Consider the following 25,789-nt stretch of genomic DNA (forward strand, 5'->3'; position numbering starts at 1 on the left):
ATTTTATTCGTTTTAATCTGAAGAACAGATTCAGAACAGCATTTCCTTCTCTTAATTTGGCGGTTTTACATCCAGCTTCCTGTTTTTCACTCAGCTAAGCCTGAAAACCATGGTAAATGGTTGTATTTATATAGCGCTTTTATCCAAAGCACTTTACATGATACATCACATTCACACACTGATGGAGGAAGCTGCCATGCAAGGCGCTAACCACGACCCATCAGGAGCAATTAGGGGTTAGGTGTCTTGCTCAGGGACACTTCGAAATGAGCTCAATGGGCCGAGGATTGAACCGCAACCCTCCGGTTGCGAGACAGCCACTCTACCCACTGAGCCATGCCGCCCCCATCATTTTAAATCAAGTGCATTCAGCTGTGACCTCCGGAGACCTGCTGGAACAGGTCCATTTGGGCGGAACCGATCAACCAACAGCAGGACAACGAAACGGTGCCAGAAGACCATACCACCTTTGGGAACCAAAGATGTCCAGAGGCGTGGTACAGCGTTACAGGCTCGTATAGTCCCAGCTCAAGACGGTTCCACTTCAGTAACTCCAGCTGAGTTTGCTCTGATTCCATTCTATGGGTGATGTACTAACCGCTTGGTCAATTAATTCATTTAATCAGTTTATTCGTTTACAATTATTAATTCTTAATCCAAATTACCGGTTACGTCGTCAAGTTAGCTCTGGCTCTTTTCTCACCATATCTCCAGTCTCCCACTCTACACACACACCCAAACCTCTCTCTCACACACACACACACACACACACACACGCACATTCCACAGACACACGTAGATGCACGCACACACACACACCATATCTACATTGTATATAGTTCACTTGTCATTATTTTAATAGAATAGTTAATAAATACTTCATTTTAGACCAAATTACAGTTTTGAGTGTTTCTTTGTGTAGAATGTGGTCAATTTAACCGAGGATTCAAGACTTTTTGATATGAGATTGATCAAAATTTTTATTAATATTAAGTTTTTTATGAATGCTAATTATTTCCCAGGAATCTAGGGTGGTGCCCCAATTATTGATAACGAGAGCTATAAATCATAACATAGTACCCCCTACAGTGTCATGGACATCAGCTCTGCTCTAATTAAAGGTTTTATTAACATTATGTGGAACAAAAACTGTTTAAAATCAAGGCTCTTTAAAAATATATTATACTTACATTCAACGTTTTACCCCAATTGGAAAATCAATTCCTTTGAGTTGTCTTTCAGTTCATTGTAGTATTTCAACACCTTCTCAAGTTCATCTGGAACATCTAAAATAACAAAACACTTACTAGTAATGTGTTGACTTCTTGAACATTGATGGTTTATTTACAGGATTCTAAGAGTTCTACATCAATGAGTTGACTTTGAAATGTTCCTGTTACCTGGGATTGAGTTGTCATCTGTCTTTAGTGAGAGCTCAATGGATTCCTCCAAAGTTTCCTGCAGTGTCTTCAGGATCTCCTCCTAATTCACAACCAAAATCTGTATCAGTCATCACTGAGTGTTCAAGAATAACTGAATCACAAATGAATTAACCACCTGTAGATTTCTGGAAGTCTGTGAATAATAATTACTGCTAAAATAATCCAGTTTATTAGCAGCTTATGAATCTTTCAGAACGACACATTTTCCATTTAAACACAAAAAAGCCTTCGTGTGAACAGTGAATGTGTGTTTTCAGTTTCATCATAGTTCATAAAATAAACAGAACAAACCTTCAGGTCATTCAGCAGCTTCAACATGGCAGCTTTAGCCTCCTCAAACATCATGTCCTTGGAGACTCGTACATGCTCTAAAATAGTGTCTCTTCATGTATTTCAGTGAGTCCGGTCCACTAAATTCTGCTGCTCCTACAATAAAACACAACGTATTGTTTAATGTGTTTTTATGCACGTGTGATAATGTAAAGGTGTATCATCACACTGACAGGCTGTTTGTCATGACTGCATTTCTTACTTTTGTAGCAGTCCAGCATTGTTTTCTCTATTGTCTCTGTCAGACTGTTGTAGATGGTTTTCTTACGCTCCCGGACGGTTTTGTTGAGTTTTGTCTTCATTTTTTCTTCCTATGGAAGATGAACAAAAATAAAGGTTCAATATTCTTAAATGAAGTAATGCTAAGACAGATTTGACCTGATTTCATCCACTCAGGTCGGACTGCTTCATGCCATGATCTGTCCACTTCATCTGGAAAATAACCTGAGACCCGTTTACATTTAATAAGACCGGGCTGATGCAGTTCTTATCTCACCTCCGTCTTGAGAAATATCAGCTGCAGTTTGGGACTCTGGTTCTCCTTCATTAGCCTCTCTGTGTCCAGGGAAAACGAACTGATGACGCCGTTGAATGATCCACATTTTCCTTCATTTCTAAAGCATAATATCAAGTTAGAATGATGATAAAACTATCACTGACATATTTGTGTTTTACTATAAAATACTAAATATTCTATATAATTCTATTTATCCTCCATTGTTGGAAACTGATCCAACAGCAGCTTTTACGTCCTGATTCAGTGGCTTCTTACGGGAAGGTCTTCCTGAACTCCTCATCGATGCCGTCTGTCAGCCATGAAGCTAACTTCACATTCAGGTTTATTTGTTTTCCTTTTGTTGTTTTGTGGACGCCATCTTTCTGAACCACACACTTCAATGTCCTGTGGAAACCACGGGCAGACTTTGGCAGAGACAAAACAGGAAAAAAGACACTGTAAATACGCACGAAAAAAAGTTTAATTACTTTAAGCTTATAATTCCAATACATACAGAATATAAGAAGGAGCTCATGGACCTTTCACATGAACTTTGGGATTTTTCCACGCCCTCAATCAGGCGTGTTTCAAAAGCCTTGTGAGCGTCTTCCACTGCCTGTTTGACTTGACCAAGTTGATGGCTTAGATTCTTTTCAAGTTCTGCACAAACATCTGTTTTCTTTCCATTCTGAAATTAAAAACAACATGTTCATCATTAAAGTAATGAATATATAAATGCTAACTAATAGACAGACTATCTTGATTTAGTCGTCATACTTCATGAAGACCTTTTACCAATAAAATCTTGCTCCAGCTAGATTTAAGGTAGTAGCAATTAAACTCTCACGTTTTCACTAAATATGATCTTAGTTGACTAATATCTCCTTATTTGAATATGACTGTTTTCTGTAAATATCAGTAACAGGACAGTGAATGAGGCTGGACTACTCGTTCTTACCCCTTCTGTAGAGTTGGCTCCATGCATCAAAGACAGAATCCCATAAGCTCCAGTTACATAGTTTAGTGTCTCTGAGTGACAGTCGTTGAGACCCTTCAAAAATCCTGAAGTTGGGGTATTTCTGGGAAAAAAAGAGCAGTTTGAATATTCTGTTTAATTTTCATATTACATTCCAGTGAGTTGCTAAAAAAGAGTATGAATTTGAGCTATACATGTGCTGCTGTCCAGGTGTTCACATCTGGAGCCTTTACCTACCAGTGTCCTCTGGATTTAGATGTTCCCCCTTCAGGAACTCATCAGAGCTCACTGTGAACACTTTGAAGCAGTCATCACTGAAGTGTTTCTGAGGAGAACAGGTTTAAAGAGGAGACAGGAAATAAGATGGGACAGACTGTATTGATCCCTCAGCTTTACATCCTACAGCAGCTGGGCACATGAATCATGACCGGTAACAAGAAAAGAAGTTCAACAGGAGGGCCAGAGCAGGAGGGCCTTCATTAAAGGGTCTTATGAAGCTCACAGCTGTCAGGTTGCAGTTCCAGTCTGTAACTACATCCATGAATCTGTGTAGGTTTTCTGTTAGTCTATAAAACTCACCTTAACCTGGTTTAGACTGCCATATTCTATGATCACTTCTTCCTTGGCTGTGGCGTTTCTTTGAACGATGCGAGCACGAACATCTGCACTATGAGAGAAGAAATACATCAGGCTGCACTTTATGCAGTGTTTAGATCACTGGAACCTGAAACGTTTCATGCAGTTCACTTCTCTGACAGAATGAAAGTGTAAATGATCTTTTGTTAATCCTTTATCAGTACAGATGCTTCCATTTACATTCAAATGGTGATTATTTTACATGTCTGTGGATTCCTAGAATTCTTACTAGGAAACCAATACTGGTTTGGTAATTAGAGGAAACACAGAGGCAGTTACTGACAGCTGTTGGAGCACTTTAACATTTATACATTCCATACATAAGACGTTTTGCATTTTATATTTTCTTATCAAGTGTCATCAGAGAGAATCTGAATGATCGGGAAACATCTGGTTAAATCTGAACTCTGAACAGAACCTGGACCAGGTTAGCTCCACAGCACCAGTTACCATGGAGATCTAACTCCATCAGTTACCATGGAGCTCTAACTCCACAGCATCAGTTACCATGGAGATGTAACTCCACAGCATCAGTTACCATGGAGATGTAACTCCATCAGTTACCATGGAGATCTAACTCCATCAGTTACCATGGAGATCTAAGTCCACAGTACTAGTTACCATGGAGATGTAACTCCACAGCATCAGTTACCATGGAGCTCTAACTCCACAGCATCAGTTGCCATCCAGCAGGTAAAGAAAGACACCTTTTATCTTAGGCTTCATACGTCTCACTAACGCTCTAATCTGGCTTCAGAGTACAGCCCTCTGCTCTCCTGAACAACTGCGTCTAAACTGCATCATGCTTTAGTTGATAGATTCACAATGCATCAACGAACGTTTGGGCTCCAAAACTCTGTGGCTACATCATCCAGGTAACCACTGACTTGGTCATCGGGATGATGAGTCCCACGTCATCTAATATGTGATTGGCCAGCTGAAAAGAAGTGACAGTAAAGCAGTAAAATAAATGGCAAACATATGTTGGATTGAGACGTGTTCATGACATATCACAAACATAATCCAGCAGAAACTACATTTCCCATAAAGTTTTGGGAGTTAAAAATGCAGATTAGTTGTACAGGAATGGGACTTTTGGGAGACAGGACTGTCCTGAGTTCAACCCACTGCTCTACAACATCCCACTTTATTCTGAACTTCATTACTCTTCATACCACCTTAACTGCTCTTATTCTATCATAGGTTTGATTTTCTGAAGCGTAGAGAAGGAGCTAAGAAGGAAACAGATGCAGGAATGTAGTGTTCTCTCAGACCTTTTGAATTGGTATTATTGCATGCTAAATGAAAATGTGGAACACTCATGAATCACCTGAGTCGTGCTTGTTTGTTAGAGTTCTGTGGTAGTTTTGTGTTGACCATTAACAGCACAGCATGGGTTGGTTTAAAAGAACACTTAAGCCAAAGATTATGACTGGCTTTGTGGTCATTTCACTTGAAAAATCTATATCCTTAAAGCAACAACAAAATATTAAACCAGTACTACCTGTGCCACCACTATATTCCATGTAATATATATTTGATTGCTTTAATTCATGAGGATCTCATGGTCACCACATTCATCAGTGTTTTATGTTACTGCTGTATTTAGTTTTGCATGTTTGCTCTCCTAGTCGACTTACTCATCATTTGAACCTCCAATAACATCAGACTTGGTGCAGATGAAGTGAATTCTCTGACACTGGCCACCATTGCCCATGAGGCTGCAGGTACTCTCCAAGATCTCCCAGGCATCGTCTTCTGATGCTGCTCGATTGATTTCAGTCACGATCCACACAGTAGAACAATCTCCAACAATCTAAAGGGTTTAATAGCACGTTAATTGTTTTGTAAAAAGATGCCATCACAGCTTTCAAAAACACAGGAATGTTAAATTAAAGGGGAACTTCGGTTTTTTTCAACCTGGGGTCTGCTTTCATATGTCATTTCATACATATGAGTGATGGAGAAATGAATTTTCGACATAGCTCCAGTATTTAGCCAGGCAGGCAGCTTAGCAGCTCAGCTAGCAGCTCAGCTAGTGAAAAGTATGGGGCAGCTGGCCCCCCCGTGTCAAAGTCCACCCTAACGTGCTTTTTTCCCCACACTGACCGGCTCAGATAGTCTCAATGAGTGTCTCACAACATACTAGAGATGAGAAGTGAACGAAAACCTCCACATTACCTGGCGATCGCTCTTTGTTGTGGTCTGTATCCAAATCTCAGGACGCTAGAAACCAAATCTCGTTCCGAAATCGTGCGATAGCTCGCACCAACACCAGTGTTTTGCCGCGATAGCTCACGACAAAACACTGGTGTTGGCGCGGGGGCCACTTGCGCGGGGGGGCCACTTGCGCGGGGGAGCCACTTGCGGGGGGGCCACTTGCCCCATACCTTTCGCTAGCTGAGCTGCTAGCTGAGCTGCCTGCCTGGCTAAATACTGGAGCTATGTCGAAAATTCATTTCTCCATCACTCACATGTATGAAATGACATGAAAACAGACCCCAGGTTGAAAAAAAACGAAGTTCCCCTTTAACAGCAGTACATGAGGATGAATTACCCCTTTCCACATTTTAGCTCTGCTCTTGTTCCGGTCTCCGTTTCCAGGAAGGTCCACCAGTGTGACGTGTTGAAGAAGATCATTATTTGGCACCTTGACAGTCACACACTTCACCAGTGGCCAGAAACACCTCGTTACTTCTCCTTGTCGACGTCTGGAGGTGCTTCTTGTGTATCTGACTAATTTTGCAGATAGCTCTTTGGCCTGCAATAAAAAACAAAAGAATAAGGAGTTACTACAAGGCAGATATATTTACATGCTCACTGAAAACACTTTGCAAACAGCATTAAAGACTGACGCAGCATAAAATAGAACAGAAGGGCAATTAAACACTATCCCTAAAAGTTAAAACTAAATCATTTAAACTATAAATTTTACAGCCCAAAGTGGAATTGAAAGTTTAATTTGTAATTTTCCAAACAGTTCAACATTAAGACGTGACTAACTGGTTCAAAAGCAGCCATGAGATTTAGGAAAACAACAGCAGAAGGTTTCCTGATCTGTGTTCAGTGTCATTTAGTAAAACCTGTTTAAAACAATCATTTAAGTAATTCTGCTGCTGGTCGACAAGTTTCTAAAAGCTTTTCCTTTGAAGGCTGAATGTGAGATGGGTCTGTACCACTGAGCACAGCTGCATCACATCCACTTAAAATCTTTAAAACACAGTATTTAAAATGTAGTTTATAAGATGGACTGTTTCTGTGCAGCTTTTAGTTTAGTATTTGTTGAATTACTGCCTGCCTAAAGCAAACCGGGAAATCTAGTCTGTATGCACAAAAATATAAACTTCAATAATGTGTGTGTGTGTGTGTGTGTGTGTGCCCATGTTTTTGCTATATTGTGGGGACCAAATGTCCCCACAACTGTAGGAAAACCGAAAACTATGTCACTTGTGGGGACCTCATTTGGGTCCCCACAAGTTTAAACAGTGTTTTAAAAGTGCAAAAACGTTTCTTTAGGGTTAGACATTGTTTTGTTAGGGTTAAGGTTTGGTTAAAGTTAGGGTTAGGGGTTAGATATGAATGGGAGTCAATGGTAAGTCCCCACAATGATAGCAAGACACACACACACACACACACACGTGTGTGTGTGTGTGTGTGTGTGTGTGTGTGTGTGTGTGTGTGTGTGTGTGTGTGTGTGTGTGTGTATCACTTGATCTGACTGGTATAATGCTTTCTGTGAAATGATAAAAACATTTTTCAGCTTACTGATCCACATGTCAAAGTCTTTCTCTGGGATTGGAGAAATTCTTCACTTTCACTGAAGTATTTGACGTCCACCAGGTTTTCAGGAGATTTGTGTTTCCACTCTTCTCCGTACACTGCAGACAGCTTTTCAACGACGTCACGACAATCCGCATCTTTTTGCCATTCCTCGTCTGCATTCCCAAGAAACTGCTTCATGGTCCAAATCTCATCTTTCCACTCCTAAAAAAAATAAAGTTTGACATTGTAGCTGCGATGAGCGGCATTAAGTGAGCGTAAACACATTCACAGCTCGTTTTACCTCGCTTGTAATGAACTCGATGTCTGCTTCGTACTTTGAGCTACGCATGTTTGCCTCCACTTTAATCATGACTGAGGTACAGGCAATGACGTCTCCAGAGGGCAACAGATCCTCCTCTCCAAGGACAGCGTTTATCAAAGAGCTCTTTCCAGCCCCAGTTCTACCAAAGACACCAATCAGTTCCTTCTTGTCTGTTTTCAAATCATGGATTTTCGTCCTGCAAAGAGTTCAGATATGAGTAACAGAGTAATTTGAGAAATACATTAACATTGTGTGTCAACCGCCTGCTAAAGCATCATTTTAATATAGTCTGTATTTTTGTATTAAAATGTCTCTAAAGACTACATGTATGTGAATAATTCCACACAGAATTACCAACAGACTTTTCTCCCAGACCACTGTTTTGGTTTTTGCTCACACATTTTTGGGACACTCTTGGTATTCTGAGTATTGTTCTGACAAAGCAAGCGGTAAAATTGTGGGCATTTAGCAGCTAGAGAGCCAGATGTTTTCTTCAGGAGCTGGTAGACGTCAGCAACAGCAGACAAAAGTAGCTTCCCACTGGCAAAGTTAGTCCTAACTTTCAGACTGTTATAGTTTAAGCTTCAGCAGGAATCCACTTTAAATGGGAGAAGTGACCGGTGTGTAAGTGCTACTGAAGTGATCGGTCATGTGGTTTTAGAAACAGAGAGTGCAGCTCTCAACAAGCTCAAAGACCACTGAGAGCAGCAAGAAGTGGGACCAAAGAAGGGATTCATGTTGGCTCAGCAGAAAGGAATGGACCAAAATTCCCTTCACTAAGAAACCTACTCATTTGCTTCCCTGGAATAAAGATGATGTCCTTTGTGATCTGAACTTTTTACAGATGTTTATCCAAGCTGTCAGGTCAGAATACTAGAATCACTTGTAAATTCACAACTGTGTGGCCTTGAGGAGGAAAATAAAGCCCACTGCTCAGATGGTCCTGGAGAAAACAAAAAAACAAAGCAAGAAAACACCATGTTGTGCTCTGCGTAGCTCTGGAAAGGACTTTTGACACTGTTGATCACAGCATCTCCTTTGATAAGTGGCTTTCCATTGAACTTCAAGCTTTTGCTTACAACTGAGTTAAATCTCATCTGTGTCAGAGTTCACACTGTTGCTGTAGAGGGGTGATACTTCATACAGGGAAACGGTGGCCTGCACATCTACCAGAACCTACACAGCACTTTATCTGCTAGCTCTATATGGAGTATTTATTTTCCAGCTGAACAGAGGCTCGTTCTTATGCTGGAGATTCTGTCTTGAGCATCATTTGCACTACTGCAGACTGCTAAATGGAGACCTAACTGACTAACAAGGACTGTTTATTGGATGAAAAGGATCGTTTTGTGGGTGATGACTGAGCTGGACTGACAGGCTGTAGGTGTGAAGGACTCTCTTTGCCCTTACTGAGGTACTTCCTCACAGCTGTTAGCTGAAGACATCCCAGGACATCATGCAGGTTGCATTTGTCAACCACAGTCACCTTAAATCAAGTTGTAGAACCCAAAGATCACCTCAAATGATCCTACAGGTTATCTCACCTTTGAGCACTATTCCTACTTGTTTCTCCCAAACTGAGGCTGGGAGCTCATTCAGGCCCTCTCTGTCCCTAATATGACCCTGAGAAAAGCAGATGCTGCAAATAAGATACATGAGATAGAGTAGAGTTATCTAAAACTTTCAGACCGGCAGCGAGGCTGAGCAACGTGTTATTCCATGTACAAGAAGCAAGAACGAACAAGTGGGAAGGGAAGATTGGTCTGTATAGACGTAGGACAGGAAGGAGGGTTGACTGAAGTGTAGTCCTTCCCCCGAACCTCAGCTAAAGATTTTATCTCTATTTATTAAAGTACAACACTATATGGACCAGCAGCATAAAGGTTTTACTCTTCAGTAAGTTTTCAATTACAAGGCATTTGACTTGGTTTTAGTGCTTAGCAGTAGAGAGCATCATAGAGATTAAACAAAGTGTGGCTAGTCAGAAGGCGGTAAGTGTTTGGTATCGGGACATGCAATCAGACAGGAGATTGCCCTTCAAAAGTCATCAGATTGGTTTCTTATACCGAAACAGAGCAGGTTTCTTCTTTGAGAACAGAAACAAACATTACACGGTCCACCATGTGGTCTACATTAGAGTCTGGAGATGTCCTGTAGGCTCAGGGTGAATAAGAAAAGGTGAACTAATGACCGCCAAGTCGTGCTCATTTACACAGACATACTGTGCATTTCTGTTGTAAAGAAACCAAAGACAAACTCTTTCTCTTCTCTCTGTGGATCCAGTTCATGGTCAGCTGTAGACCAGGAAAATACTCACCTCAGGAAATTATTCAGGTTTGTCTTGTCTTGGTGATGCAGTTTCTTCAGGACTGATCCCATGATGTCTTTCACATCAGACAGTATGACTGATTCTGTTGGTGAACAGATAAGGAACTATTTAGGTGGAAGCATGAACCACTGTATGTAAATACTGCACACTATGATGCATGTAGGAACTGGGGAAAAATGTGAACTTTTGGAGCAAAGTCAATTTAATTTGCCTCAGAGTGCATCAGCTCATTTTGTAGACATTTACTGAATTAATTTAACATCACCTTTTGGGATGTTGACTCTTAAAATCTGATCTTATTAAAGTGCCTGAGACAACAGAAAGTATTTTCCATGACCAGGATAGAATCAAACATTTGGTGTACAAGAAAACTGCACTGCAGAGAAGTTTAACCAGAAATCAGCTGTTGGTTGACATTGTTCAGAAAAAGCTGTAATTACCTGTGTATGATTGGGTTTTTTGTCACGTTGGCGTTTATTTGGTTGTTGTTTTTTGATGGATTCATCCTGAAGATCCAAATTTCTCTTTCCTTATTGGATTTTATAAAAAGGCAAAAAAAAAGTTACATGTGTACCCCAGGTCACTGAATATGGGAATTTCTCAGAAGAGTCATTTTTTATAGTTTAGAATTAATTAAAGGCTGCGTATCTCACCTTTATCACTTGTTGCTGGCGAAACCTGAGGATGAATATAAACTGATTGTTAAACAGAATTTAATAAAGTTTTGTTGTTTTTTACAAAAAATTATCTTCATGTCTTGCAAACTCTTGTACAGACTCTGGTTGATCCATGTCGTAGCGCTGTTCATTATAATTCACCTCTGTGGAAGCACTGGTATCAGTGCCTTTTATAACTGTGTGTCTGTTTCTTTTTATTTGTTCTTTTTGTATGGACCTTGAGTTTGTTAAATATCTATCTATCTATCTATCTATCTATCTATCAAATGTTTGAGCAGAAAATGAAAATAGAATCTGTTTAATAAATCCTGTCTAATCAGAATAAAACTGTAATTAACTTACTGGAACAGGAGAATTTGCTGCTTCCTGATTTGTGTTTTGTTCTTCCTGGTGACAAAATGATCATCAAAAATCTTTGTAAATAATATTATTGTCAATGAGATACTCTAAACTTTTATTCACAGACATCATCATAATTTGAAAAAAAGTTCCCTGTAACAGCATTCATCTACATTAGTGAGGTTTATGACACCAAATGTTAAAGTGAGCAGAATATCTTCAGATGCAGAACATTACCTTTAACTGCTTCAGTCTCTTCTTGAATTTTGCTCTTGGTCCCACTGCTGGGATCAAGTCTTTAATGTCTTGATCATCGAGATCATACAGACTTTCCTTGTCCATGCTATGATCTGTAGTTGAGACATTTAGTTCAATCTCTGTCATGTTATGTTTCATTATTGGCAGATCACATCAATAATGAATAATACTGTACAAAGCAATGATATATGGTCATACTTTACCTTTAAATCTATCAATGAGCTCACTAAGACCCCATTCAGTCAGTTTGTTACAAACAAAGTCATCCATGACCAAGAACAGGAACTGAAAGATAAATGAAAATGTTGTCATCAATCATTACTGCTCAACATTTCAGAGTGTTGTGATTAATTACCCCTTAACTGCATTTACATGGAGCTTATACAGGAAGATGAATCAGCTCTGAGTTGTGATTGAAGCTTAAATGGTTCACCTGATATTGAAGGTAACGCAGACCAGAGCAGGTGAGGAGTTCAGGAGGGCGACGTCAGTAGAGAGACACAGACCTGCAACAGGCAGCCAAAGACATGAGGAAAAAATACAGCAGCAACAGTTCAGGAACAACAGGAGGTGAGAAACAGGAGAGTTCTATAAAAAAGGAACAGATCAGAACAAAATAAACTCTATGAGAGAGGCAGCAGGAATAAACCTGCAGACAGAGGCTGACCAGGAATAAAGAACAGATAAACAGGAAATTTATGGTTTATGATGTTATAGAAGAAGCGGTTTATTCTCTGCAGACTGCACCCCCAGCTTCCTCTCTTTGGTCTCACAACAGGTTAACAAAAAATAACTTGTCATAGACTTTATTAACTGATAAAAATAAAGCAATGCACACAAAAAAAATCAGAGACGATCTCATTCCAGTAGGTCAGTGAAAGTAAAGTTCAGACAGGAAATGTTGCTGTAAAATAAAAACACTGATGGAAGTGAAACCACAGCAAATATGAGCTTTACAATGAGACATTAGCATCCAACAACCACTGAAAGCTTCACTGCGCTCAAATGAAATAAATCCAGAACTCTCCTCCAACTCAGCTGCACTCTCTGCGACACTTTGAGGGAAATCTCGCTTTGAAATAAACATTTTTTCTCACCTCAGAGCAGCAGCGACTGGACATCCATTTGGTCTGGAGTTAAGTTTCGTTTCCACACGTTAACGTTTGGCTTAAACCCGCCTCCGTTATTTGAACATCAGAATGTCTGCAGAGCCAACGGCTGCACGGAGAGCGCTGCACACTTCCGGTCGCACATTTCGAACATTGTTTACAAGTTACCACAATAGATGGTCACTGTTGTGCACAACTTATAGTTTGAATGCAGATCTTGCAGTTTTAAAGAATGATTTCACTCGAAGTATTCTTAGCATTTAAAAGGTTTTTTTCAAGGAGTTTTCCATTTTTATTTTGGCCCTAATAGGTTTGTTTACAGAGCTGCACTTCCAGAACCACATTCCACACAGAGTACTATTTCATATTCTACCTAAGATTTTAAAGGTTTATTTCACCCAAATAGCAAATATTACAATATCATGACTGGATTGCTGAGGCTTGTGTTAAGCAACATGAAATTTATACGTCTATAATCACTGTTATAAGACATGCTTTATTCTGAAGGAGGTGTGCACCGAAACACGGAAGTGAAATATTCTGTAAGTGCCAGGAAACTGTTGATTGTCGTTTGATGAAGTTCCTTATAAAAATGCGGTGGCTTTACCTGTTCCATGAAGAATCCTAGAATTAATTCCCAAACTTGCATTTGGATAAAGTGTATAACTATCAATTCAAATAATAATGGAATCTTCTGTAACGGTCAATGTGGTGACAAAATAATAATAAGACATTTTTAAAATCAATAAGATCAGTAAATTACTAAATATTCACTTTTCCGTTTGTATCCATTTAAAAACATTCATTTACATCATTTTTCTATTAACTCACCTCAGCTTTATTTTGTACAGCTGAGACCGGAAGTTTTACCCTGATGATTATTACTTCTAACTTGACCATAGTGTATTTACAATAACGAGCTTTGCTGCCCTCCGGTGGCCACAGTGTGGAACTGCAGCGCTACATTAAAGCTGCTGTCCGGAGTTTGAAACGCAGCGTCTCCTAAAACACTGTTGGTCCCACCCTCCCTCCCTCTGATTTCGCCCCTTTATTTGTGCACACGCGCAGTACATGAGAGAAGTGCCCGGAGTGCTGCAGCATCTTGCCTGTTTTGCTGTTTTCCCCTCTTCTGCATTTAGTACATTTAGTAAATAATAAAGGAATTACGTTAGAATGCTGTATTGAGTCTAACTTGTCCTAATACCAAAATAACATGAATCTGCTAGGACGAACGAGTAAAGTTTCAATATGTGATTACACTCGTGTATCCCTCTGGATGACGTTGTTTATCAAACTTAGTGCATTTACGCGTGTATATGTGTTAGATTGTTTATTTATTTCTATCTAGAGTTCAGAATTGCATGACTCCTCTGACGAAGAGTATGTCCCAGACGCCCCAACATCTTCCTCCAGAGGTCGGGCATCTAAACGAAGCCGTCAGGCGGGCTATGGAGGCCGTGGTCGGGGAGCGACGCGAGCACCTCGAGCCAAAAAACGTCCTGCAGTCTCTTGGCCCGACAAGCCGTGGGATTGGTAACTTTTCTGGAAGTTGCTGAGCCCTGATGCTCTCTCCTCCACAAGCAAAACAAATGTGCGCGCGGTTGCGTAGTGCGTAGCTCGCCCACCTCTGCATGGGCTTGCTTGCTGTGCGCGTAACCGTTGATTGACAGCATGACAAAGCTGAAGCTTGAACTTGATTGGTCGGCAGCGACCGGCGCTTTTTGGAATAACATGGGGGTCTATGAGAGGAAGGCGGAGCTCAGGAATAAATTTTCATATCGCGTCATACTAACATTATATTATAGTATCGAACTAGACTAACACATTTAAGCTTTGTTAAAAAATGATACATAAATTGAAAACAAACGGAAACTCCGGACAGCAGCTTTAAATTAACACTCATCATTCATGCTCAGTATAGTTCGTTATTAACATCAACGTTCTAAAGTCATTATTTGCTAAAATACTACAGTCAAAATCTGCATCGATCATCTTTGCTGAATGTAGTAAATTGAAATGTGTTTTTGTGAAAGTTTTCAGGAGGTGAGGCTGCTGTTCCTGCTAGAGACGCATTCATGCTAACATCCAGACACACGTTAGCATGCAGTTTCTGAAACTGACAAATAAAATGTGACGATGAGAAACAAACTCAGAGAAATCATCAACATCCGCTGTTCTATTTTATTCCTAGTAGTAACTTCATTTAGAGACAGTTAAATTTACGTCAGTCTTTATTACTTACTGCCCTCTGGTGGTCACAGCGAGGAACTGCAACACACCTGTCACGTTACCGCCATGATCGTTTACGAGCTCATCCTTTAAGTTCCTTTCAAAATAAAATATTGTATTCATATGGTAATCATGTAAGTTAGAATTTGAGGCTACACAAAACACCACATTATTATTACTATTAATAAATAACAATAAAATCAGGCTTATTGTATGAGATTGTCATCTTGGCTGCACATTTGTCCTAGTCTTGCCTACAACACGACCGTGATTATTGTCTACATCTTCAACATACTACCAACCACAGCTTTCGTTTGCTCTGCCTCCATCATGTCATGTATTTTATGTTCCATTGTGTTTTTAATCTGTGATCACAGATTAATATTATTAGTTTGGCTAAAAAGCATTGAAAAGATGAAAAGTATAGAATAAACTGAACATTTCTATACTTGTCATCCCTGTTGGACATAAAAACAAGGAAGACATTTTTAAAATCAATCAGGCTCAGGCAATTATTAAATGTCTCTTAGTATCCATTTTAAAACAATTTCTATTGCCTTTTCTCTAACTCAGCACAGCTTTATTTTAACAGCTCCAACCGAAAGTATAATCTTGATGTTATTTCTTCTAACTTGATTTGAACTGAGTGTATTTAAAACAATGAGCTTTGCCTCCCTCTGGTGGCCGTCGTCAGGAGGTGCAATATACATCTGTCAAATCACCGGAACAATCATATACTAACTTATCCTGAAAGTCACTTTCAAAATACAACAACAAACTAAAATATTGTATTCACCACCTTCTTCTTCTTCTTCTTATTATTATTATTATTATTATTATTATTGTTATTGTTAATCTGACCACATTAACATGCAATCGAACAGTCTGCTTACAAAAATGTAGTTTTTAATTAATCAGGCCATGATGTTTGTTAAACCATCTGTGTCATGGGTCTAGCCCAGCACCGCCCCCTTCTGGCCATATGTTCCCTGCCGGTGTGTCCTGGTCTGTGAGGTTCTCTGCAGCTGCTGATTACTGGATCGGGTGCAGCTGTGAGAGCCTCACACCTGCAGCTCATACCATGTGCTGCTATAAAGACTGGCTTCACACGGCAATGAACGGGGGACCGTTCTGTCACGGTTTGGAACCCGAGATGAGAGCAACACAGAGCAGGCACATAGAAATCATAGAAGCCTCGCACCACTGTCCAGCATAGGCTGGTGATATGTCACTGGCCGCCATCTTGGAATGGGAGTGAAGTTGTAAACAAACGTCTGGTACATGCGAGACCGTTACACAGACACGGTTTTCCGCTCATAACTTACCTTGTAATGCATAGATTTTGACATGGTGTGGCTCATTTGAAAGCTTACGAGGTCGTCTTTTGATTACACTCCCAAAGAGATGGTGTCAATCAGCACAACAAGTTCTAGGGACCCTTTTCCTGCAACTGTTTGTTGTGTTGACCTGTTGTGATGTCAGGTTTCTCTGATCACCATGATAAGCAGCTTCTAAGTTTTATTTATTTAGTCTACTGATTAGTCCTTTTTTGTGCCGCATTTCCACATGGGATTAACATCTTTGAACAATTATCTTGAAATTATGTTGAAGTTTAATATTAAGTTAATAACAATTTTGAGGGTTTTTCTCTTTTCTCATTTTCAGTGCTTTACTACCAAAGAATTTTCAAAGCTGGCACAAAGTTGGAACCATGCCTAAATTCTTCAGTTTACTTGTGTTCCATGTGTGCATGAAAAAAAGCTAGATATAATATTGATTTCATTAACTGCTCATCAAAAACAATATATCCTGTATATAGTGGCTAAATGTCTACCAACAACAATAAAATCAAAAAGCCACTGAAGGCACCGGATAGCGAATCTTACTCGGAGAGTTAAAGTGCGTGCAGGTACTGAGTCCATTGTCCAGCCAGAAAAAGTGCATTTTAAGGCAGGTTTTATTTTCAGTTCTAAAACGATGGTACAAACGATGTTCAAACTTGGCCTGCTGCTGCCTAACTCCCAGGTAAAAAACCGTGTGTCCTCCCGGTGCGTTCTGTCACTGAGTGAGTGCCCATTGATTAAATAGCTACACCTGTGTGCCCAAATCACCCATGACCTTCAAAATAAGAGTATATAACTATAACTCAACTTAACAAATATAACTCATACTAAATAAAGTATTCTCAACAAAATAACATAACAAATAAACATAAGAAATAAACTACTGAATAGCTTCCACATTCCGGCCCCTAATTGTGGACCTCACAATTACTAATAAATTCATGTAAGGAAGCTATTCTCCATCCATGCAATGTCTTCTCTGTCGTCACTGAAAAACAAACAGAGAGTAGGAAGACAGGATAGAAAGAGAAATAGATAGAAATTGTCCATGGGCTTATTCTGTGGCCTCCACCAGCAGGCAGATCTTCGTCACAGGTCTCTCCAGAACGCTGGTTTTGGTTTGGATACACACACAGCGGACCAATCCATGGGCAGATGATCTGTGTCCAAATCCAACTCTTTCATAGCTGTTGCTCTGATTTCACCTGGGATTGACGTCAGGACAGCACGACTGGTTGTCACCCATTTCTGGAGGTTGAATCCCCCCTTACTACAGAGCAGAGTCAAATCCTTTACAAGTTTAATTGCATCTCCTTCTGACGCTGTAGACTTCAGGCAGTCGTCTACATAAAAGTTGCAATTGACTGTTTCAATCACCTCAGGAGGAAAGTGGGCTGCAAAGTCCTCCGCAGTTCGCCTCAAGGCATAATTGGCGCAGCTGGGGGATGAAACAGCTCCAAACAAGTGTACCCTCATTCGATATTCAGCTGGTCCTTGGTCAGTGTTGCCCTGCGGCCACCACAGGAAGCGCAGAAAGTTCACATGTTTATCAGGAACCCGTACTTGATGAAACATGGCCTGGATGTCAGCCATGACTGCGACAGGCTCTTTTCTGAAGCGGATAAGGACCCCCATAAGAGTGTTGGTGAGATTGGGGCCCTGCAAGAGCTGGCAGTTCAGAGATGTTCCTTTGTATGAGGCTCCACAGTCATATACAACCCTCAGCTTTCCTTTTGTGGGATGATGTACTCCATGGTGGGGAATGTACCACACTTTTCCCTCCTCTTGTTCCAGCTGTTCAGTGGGTACAACCTCCGCATAACCTTGAACCAGCATATTGTTGATGAATGAGGTGTACTCCTCCTTAAACTTTGCATCCTTTTCAAATTTCCTTTTCAGGCCTTTAAGTCGCTGCTCTGCAACACAGCGATTATTTGGCAAAACCGGATCCTCCTCTCTGAAAGGTAAGTCAAGATAATAATGTCCGTTTTTCAATTCTGTTGAGCTTCTCATTATTTTCATGAACTTAATGTCCTCTCTTGACATTTCCAATTGCCTCTCTGGTGTTTTTTCATTAAAGTCATGGTTGTATTGCTTAATGAGCATCTCTTCCAGATGTTCAACAGATATGCGATTACTGATGACAACAGAGCAGCCAGTCTTAACTCTGCTGTCATTTCCACTCCTTAGTGGTCCATTGATGACCCAGCCGACTCTGGTTCTGACGGCATACGGTCCATCATCTTGGCTGTTGATCAGCTCCCAGGGCTCCATCACTTTTGCTGCATCTGTGCCGATGAGCAAGTCCACGTCAGCATCCAAGTTGTGCAGCTTTATGTTCCTCAAATAGGCCCATTTTTCCACATCCTCCTGTCGGGGAATGTTCACCCGTGACACAGGCATAGCTTTTTGAGTCAAGACATTTGGTAGTTCAATAAAATCATCAGTTTCCATGCCAGACACTTCCAGGTGAGATAACACATTGGTACTGACAACTTTCTTTTGCCCCATTGTTCGTAGTAGAATACTGGTTGGCTTGCCACTTAACCCCAGTTTCTTAGCCAAGCTTTGAGTGCAAAAGGTACCAGAGCTCCCCGGATCTAAAAAAGCATATGTCTGCACAATTCTGTCACTCAATTGACTTTTCACTTGTACTGCAACAATAGAAAACACAGCATTGTCTTCATCCCCGGCCCCTATATGGCCACATGTTTGAGACTGAGTGGATGTTACACTTGGAGGGCTCACAGATTGTGCTGCTTTGAAAGGTATGCCTATACCCTTCTCAATGTGAAGGACTGAAGGATGCCTCTGCTGACACACACTGCAATCAAGTCGACTCCTGCAGTCTTTGCTGGTGTGTCCCACCTTTAAGCATCCAAAGCATATTCCATTTTCCTTTATGAAACATATCTTGTCCTTTTGAGTCTTGAGCTTGAACTGTGAGCATTTATCAAGTGCATGGTTAGTTTGCTGGCAAAACAAACAACTCTTGCTGTAGCTTTGGGACTTTGGGTTGACATTCTTGTTTCCATCTTTAACTTCAGTGACATTGGTGGCAAAACTACCCTGTTTTCTGTGCCTTGGTTGGCTGACAGTAGGGGATTTGTTATTGGAGCTGGTGAGTTTTGAATCTTGAATATTGCCGAACAGAGGATCTGAGGCAATTCAGACTTCTTTTTCGACAAAGTTCACAAGGTCAATGAAACGTGCTCTGCAGCCACGTTGCTCCTGTAGGTCACATGCTTTAGTCCTCCATTTTTCTCTCAGCTTATAAGGAAGCTTCATGATGACATTTCTGAGGTTGGATGGCATGTCAAGTTCATTCATGTGTGTGATTTGTTGTGTTAAATTGGAGCATTCTTTTAGGAACAGAGAAAACGACTGTAGTGCTTTCACATCTTCTGCTTTAATCGGAGGCCAGCTGTCAATTTTGGTCATGTAGGCAGAAGCAATTTTGAATTCATCTCCAAAATGTTCAGCAAGTAGGGATTTCGCTCTTTGATAACCTTGCACAGGAGGAAGGTACTGGCAGCTCTTCACGAGGTCTCTTGGCTGCCCACTGGTGAACTGCTCCAAAAAATGCAAACAGTCACTTACATTGTCAGTTTTCATCTCAACACAGCTTTCAAATGATCTGATAAAGGAATGATACATTAGAGGGTCGCCATCAAAAATGGGTATCTTTCTGACAGGTAGAGCAGATGCCAGATTTTGCTGTACCAACAGGGCTGTAATGTCAGTTTGTCTTTGCATTATATTCAAAATGTCATTTTGGTTGTTATTGTACACCATATTCACAGAGGAGGCCTTGGTTGTCTGTTGAGCACCTTGTGTTGGTGGGTGGGTATATAGTGGTTTGAGGTCCTTTCGCAATACTGCTGATTGTTTAGGCCCGACAGTCTGTGACATCTCATTTACTCTGGTGGTCTGTGAAGTGGTTTTTGGCCTGACAACTTGGGCCACAGCATGGCATTGATTTTGCGTATTATCTTTGACATTTCCCTGTGGAACAAAGAGGTTAGCATGAGGATTAAGCTGGCTCCTCCCCTGAGCCTTGCTCCTTTCCAGGTAAGAGTTCATGCCATTTGATCTTTTGGAGCCACATTTTGAATTGACTTCAAATGCATTAATTCTTGCATTGACTGCATTCAGTTCAGTTTCCAGTGCAAACTGTTCCTTTTCCTTCCTCAGTTTCTCTTCCTGTGCCTCCAATTCATGTTTTCTTTTTAAGGCATTTAGTCGCTCCATCAATGCAGCCAATGCAAGAATTAATGCATTTGAAGTCAATTCAAAATGTGGCTCCAAAAGATCAATGGGCACTCACTCAGTGACAGAACGCACCGGGAGGACACACGGTTTTTTACCTGGGAGTTAGGCAGCAGCAGGCCAAGTTTGAACATCGTTTGTACCATCGTTTTAGAACTGAAAATAAAACCTGCCTTAAAATGCACTTTTTCTGGCTGGACAATGGACTCAGTACCTGCACGCACTTTAACTCTCCGAGTAAGATTCGCTATCCGGTGCCTTCAGTGGCTTTTTGATTTTATTGTTGGTAGACATTTAGCCACTATACTGTATATATCCCATATATGCTGTATGAATAAAGAGAAATTGATGTGAAATAGTGGTCATGACACCTGGCTAACTGTACATGATCATGGCATCGTGGAAGTGACAGACTGACAACGTCTTGGTATCATACCATGGGTTTCTATGGGTTTCTAATATCTGGTGAAATCTGTGAAAAGTTCAATGGAAAGGACATACTCACTTGTGGAATGTGATTCCTTGTGCCCTTGTGTTTGGGTTGCTTTGTATTGTACAGCCCCAGGCCACACAAGACTGTGGCATTTTGAGATTTGTTGTCAATCAGTGTGTGATAAACACGCTTATCGCTGGTTTGTTTACTCCCGCTCGCTCCCGTTCCAAGATGGCGGTGCACTGATGCATCGCTCATTGGCCGGTGAGGACTCAAGTTTCTATTTATATGTATGGGCAGGCAGGCATCAGGGTGACCACCAAAACAGGTCTTTATTCACAAACTAATTTTTAAACCAACTAAAACGCTAACTTATGGCCAGCACTCACACAGTTCAGGGAGGAGGAAGGTCAGACTCCAGGGGAGCTACAGTCCGGGCTCACGCTGGCCAGTCGGGGCAGTCTGTGGGGGAGAAGGTCCACGCTCTCTCCTGAGGGCAGCAGGAGTCCACACCCGCTATCTGGTGGACGGCTTGGGGGAAACGGGCTGCTCCCGTGGCTTCAGTGCTGCAGCGTCAACTTGTCCACTGGAGGTATTGAGGCCGTACAGTCCCACGTCCCCTGCCATGTGAAGCTGGTCTTTATAGCAGCAGATGATATGAGCTGCAGTGGAAGGCTCTCACAGCTGTATTCAGCAGCTGTAGAGAGCCCCACAGACCAGCAACACACCGGCAGGGGAACGGATGGCCAGAAGGGGGCGGTGCTGGGCTACACTCATTAGAGTGCCTGTATATCAGAGTGGCGACATGATGAGTCCAAAAAATTTTGGTCACGTGATCTATGGCGCCATTTTGTTTCCAATTCATGAATGCCAGATTTTCCTGTTAACGTTGTTTACACCGCAGAGAGTAATTCTAGGTCCTTTTTCGCTTCCTAAATACCTGAAAAATGACGGGCTGTTGTGCCTTTGGGTGCACAAATCGATGGGACAAGGGATTCCACATGTTTAGATTTCCCTGTAATAGTGAAAGAAGGAAACTGTGGGAAAATAAAGTCCGGAGAGTGGGACGGAAACCGACTTCATCGTTTTTGTGCCAGGTTAGTCCCATGTATGTACTTTCATGTTATGATGTATGGGTGAATGACAGATAGAAAAGTTTGATGTGATTTTAGGCAGTTGTGGTTATTTTGACTTTGACCATTTTCATGCATGGAGATGCATGAAATACGGCCGCTGAAGTTCAACGGGTTACCCCGTTGAACTTCAGCGGCCCGTATGTGCAAACGTATTTTGCTAAATTTACCGAAGCTGCAAACTCGATGATAGAAACATTATACACCCATGGAAAGCTTAGATTCTCATGAATCCGCCGGTATAAACCACTTTCAGATGTGATTACCACAGCGGGTAATATAAACACATTTGTCCAACAAACAGCAAATAACGTAAACAGCACAACTCACCTTTGAAGGCTCAAAACTGGTCACAGATGAAAATATTCCACAAAAATCGGCCATAATCCAACCTTGGACATCCAGACAAAACAAGCCAGTCAAATATTTTGTCCAAAACATGTCTTGAAATCAGTAAGCAATCCACAAATACCTCGTTTTCGTGAATGTGCACGTCGCGCTGCGCGTCCCATATTGAGTGAATGGAAACAAAATGGCGTCAAATCCCCAGTTGTCACCACTCTGATATACAGGCACTCTAACGCTCATGACAGTCTGTATGGATGTCTGATAGCTGTGGTGTTTGTCAGTAAAATATTTCAGGAGTACAACATGGTTTGGTGTCAGAAAATCTCATGACATCAAAGTAAGAATTCACCAAAAATAATTTCCATTTTGCAAATAAAACTGATGTCAGAACTCCAGCAACTTTTACAAAAACAAATAAACTACATGCACACTTTAACTCAGGTTTATTAGACAGTAGATCAAATGCATGATTGGATTTAGAATCAGTCCAGATTAGACATAAATCCACAACGATGAAGTAAATCATGAGACTATTATATTGCATTTGGTAAATATTTGTCTTTGAATGTAAAGAAAAGTACTAATTCAAGGTCTGTCTTTAACAACCTCAAATCAATGTCAGATCAAACCTACAGTATGAGCTACATTCAAGATTGAAGGGTAAATGTGTTGGACATCATATCAAAAACATGTATTCATTTAGAGTCAGTGTAGATTACATGCAAAATAAAACAACAATATAATAAATGATGTTCATTTCCAGTAAGAAGCTGCTGCTTTATTACTTTTGTCTGTACTTTAACTTAGTATGAACTTACAGGAAAAACATTAAAACATTTAAAACCTAAAATCTGTGTTAAATCAAACCTGCAGTTTGAGCTGTATTCAAGGTTCAAGGTTAAAATGACACACATTGATCTAATCCCTGAAGCTGCAGTGCTCCTATCCCAATGAACCCACACTAAAGTCAGAAAACATGCAAACACAATACTGGAAAACAAGAAAAGAACAGTTCAATCCTTAAAATCTAAATGTTTTGTGGTTTGTACCTTTATGATGAAAACCACAACATCGCTGGTCCAAATCCAACCAGGGCTCTTTGCATTTCATCTCTCTCTACTTTTTTAGTTTCCTCTGGACTGGAATCAATAAAAGGAAAAAACGTCCAGAAAATCTCTAATCTCTCAGCACAAAATTCATAAAAACAAAGTCGAGGAACAAATCAAACCAAAGCATCAGAGAGTACATAGAAACCAACTTAATAAAAATGGTTGAGACCAAATCCAGAGTGTCCTGTGTTGAGTCAGTGATCCTCAGAGATGTTCAGTGGAAGACCAGGCCTCTGATGTTTCTGTCCACTGATGGAAGCTGAAACAACAACCAGACAGACAGACAGGTTATATTCTATTATAAATATGAATAATATAAAAATGTTCTACTTACATTCAAGGTTTTACCCCAGTAGTGATGTTTCTCCGTCTGGATTGTCTTTCAGTTCATCGTAGTGTCTCTTCACCATCTCAAGTTCAGTTGGAACATCTAAAATAACAAAATATTTAAGAATGTGCTGACTTCTTGAACATCGATGATTTATTTACAGGATTCTTAGAGTTCTACATCAATGAGTTGACTTTGAAATGTTGCTGTTACCTGGGATTGAGTTGTCATCAGTCTTCAGTGAGATCTCAATGGATTCCCACATGGTCTTCTCCAGTCTCACCAGGATCTCCTCCTAATTACGAATCAAAATCTGTGTCACATATCACAGAGCCAGATCCCTGAATCTCTAATGAATTAACTGTTTAAATGTGACTCAGAGGCTGACAGACTGAATGAAAGGACTAATAACTCCATACTGTATGTGTCTGTCTTTGATTAATAATAAGAACTGGTCAGTGGTGACAATTACGTTTTTAGGAGCTTAAGCATCTTTCAGAATGACATTTTCTCCACTTGACCACAGAGTAAGCCTTTATATGAATTGTGAGTAAAGAAAGACGTGACTCACAACATGTTTTGCAATATCAGCATATTTCATATTTAAAATTTTGACAAACCATCAAGTCAGCCAGGTGGTTCAACACGGCAACTTTAGAGACCTCAAACATGATGATGCTTTCATGTACATGTTTGGTAATAGTTTTCCTCATTTCCTCCAGTGAACCTTTTCCTCTAAACTCTGCTGCTTCTACAATAAAACACAAAAATGTTGTCAAACTGAATCAATCAATGAAACTGTGTATTTAAAATATCTACTATATGCTGTATATATCTACACCGATCAGGCGTAACATTATGACCACCTGCCTAATATTGTGTTGATCCCCCTTTTGCTGCCAGAACAGTCCTGACAGATCGAGGCATGGACTCCACTAGACCCCTGAAGGTCTGTTGTGGTATCTGGCACTGAGATGATAGCAGCAGATGCTTTAAGTCCTGGAAGCTGCGATGTGAAGCCTCCATGGATCAGACTTGTTTGTCCAGATCATCCTACAGATGCTGGATTGGATGGAGATCTGAGGGATTTGGAGGACAAGTCAACACCTCAAACTGGTTGTTGTGCTCTTCAAACCATTCCTGAACCATTGCTGCTTTGTAACACGGTGCATTATCCTGCTGAAAGAGCAGCCATCAGAGAATACCGTTTCCATGAAAGAGTGTACATGGTTCGCAACAATGCTTAAGTAGGTGGTACATGTCAAAGTAACATCCACATGGATGGCAGGACCCAAGGTTTCCCACCAGAACATTGTCCAAAGAATCACATGCCTCCACCAGCTGGCCTTCTTCCCATAGTACATCTTGGTTCCTTGTGTTCTCCAGTTATGCGCATGTACCCGGCCATTCATGTGATGTAAAAGAAAACATGATCCATCAGACCAGGCCACCTTCTGGCATTGCTCTGTGGTCCAGTTCTGTTGTCCACTGTTGGTCTTTCAGCAGTGTACAGGGGTCACCATGGACACCCTGACTGGTCTGCAGCTATGCAGCCCCATACGCAACAAACTGCGATGCACTGTGTATTCTGACAGCTTTCTATCAGAACCAGCATTAACTTCTTCAGCAGTCTGACCAACAGTAGCTGATCTGTTAGATCAGACCACATGGATCAGCCTTCCTCCCCCCATGCTTCAGTGAGGCTTGGCCGTCCATGACCCTGTCACCGGTTCACCACTGTTCTTTCTTTGGGCCACTTTTGATAGATCCTGACCACTGCAGACCAGCAACTTCCCACAAGAGCTGCAGTTTTGGAGATGCTCTGACCCAGTCGTCTCATCAAACTCACACATATCCTTACGCTTGACCATTGATCCTGCTTCGAATATCACCTTTGAGGACAAAATGTTCCCTTGCTGCT

General features: G+C 40.9%; 1 protein-coding gene across 1 annotated transcript in view; it reads right to left on the reverse strand.

The window, feature by feature from the left end:
• Nucleotides 1-25,789, reverse strand: part of LOC110958031 (nuclear GTPase SLIP-GC-like) — a 139,341-nt gene that overhangs the window by 49,866 nt on the left and 63,686 nt on the right. The window contains 21 exon segments of the mRNA XM_051941191.1: nucleotides 1,191-1,286; nucleotides 1,401-1,482; nucleotides 1,734-1,826; nucleotides 1,828-1,868; nucleotides 1,975-2,083; nucleotides 2,269-2,386; nucleotides 2,545-2,693; nucleotides 2,783-2,956; nucleotides 3,227-3,327; nucleotides 3,330-3,347; nucleotides 3,482-3,569; nucleotides 3,824-3,911; nucleotides 5,521-5,696; nucleotides 6,438-6,641; nucleotides 7,646-7,864; nucleotides 7,944-8,160; nucleotides 10,282-10,375; nucleotides 10,947-10,971; nucleotides 11,313-11,357; nucleotides 11,547-11,659; nucleotides 11,771-11,852. Of these exon segments, the coding sequence (XP_051797151.1) occupies nucleotides 1,201-1,286; nucleotides 1,401-1,482; nucleotides 1,734-1,826; nucleotides 1,828-1,868; nucleotides 1,975-2,083; nucleotides 2,269-2,386; nucleotides 2,545-2,693; nucleotides 2,783-2,956; nucleotides 3,227-3,327; nucleotides 3,330-3,347; nucleotides 3,482-3,569; nucleotides 3,824-3,911; nucleotides 5,521-5,696; nucleotides 6,438-6,641; nucleotides 7,646-7,864; nucleotides 7,944-8,160; nucleotides 10,282-10,375; nucleotides 10,947-10,971; nucleotides 11,313-11,357; nucleotides 11,547-11,659; nucleotides 11,771-11,852 (2,322 nt within the window). The 3' untranslated portion in view covers nucleotides 1,191-1,200.

Source organism: Acanthochromis polyacanthus, chromosome 21 (assembly GCF_021347895.1).
Source record: "Acanthochromis polyacanthus isolate Apoly-LR-REF ecotype Palm Island chromosome 21, KAUST_Apoly_ChrSc, whole genome shotgun sequence".
In the NCBI taxonomy this organism is placed as follows: domain Eukaryota; kingdom Metazoa; phylum Chordata; class Actinopteri; family Pomacentridae; genus Acanthochromis; species Acanthochromis polyacanthus.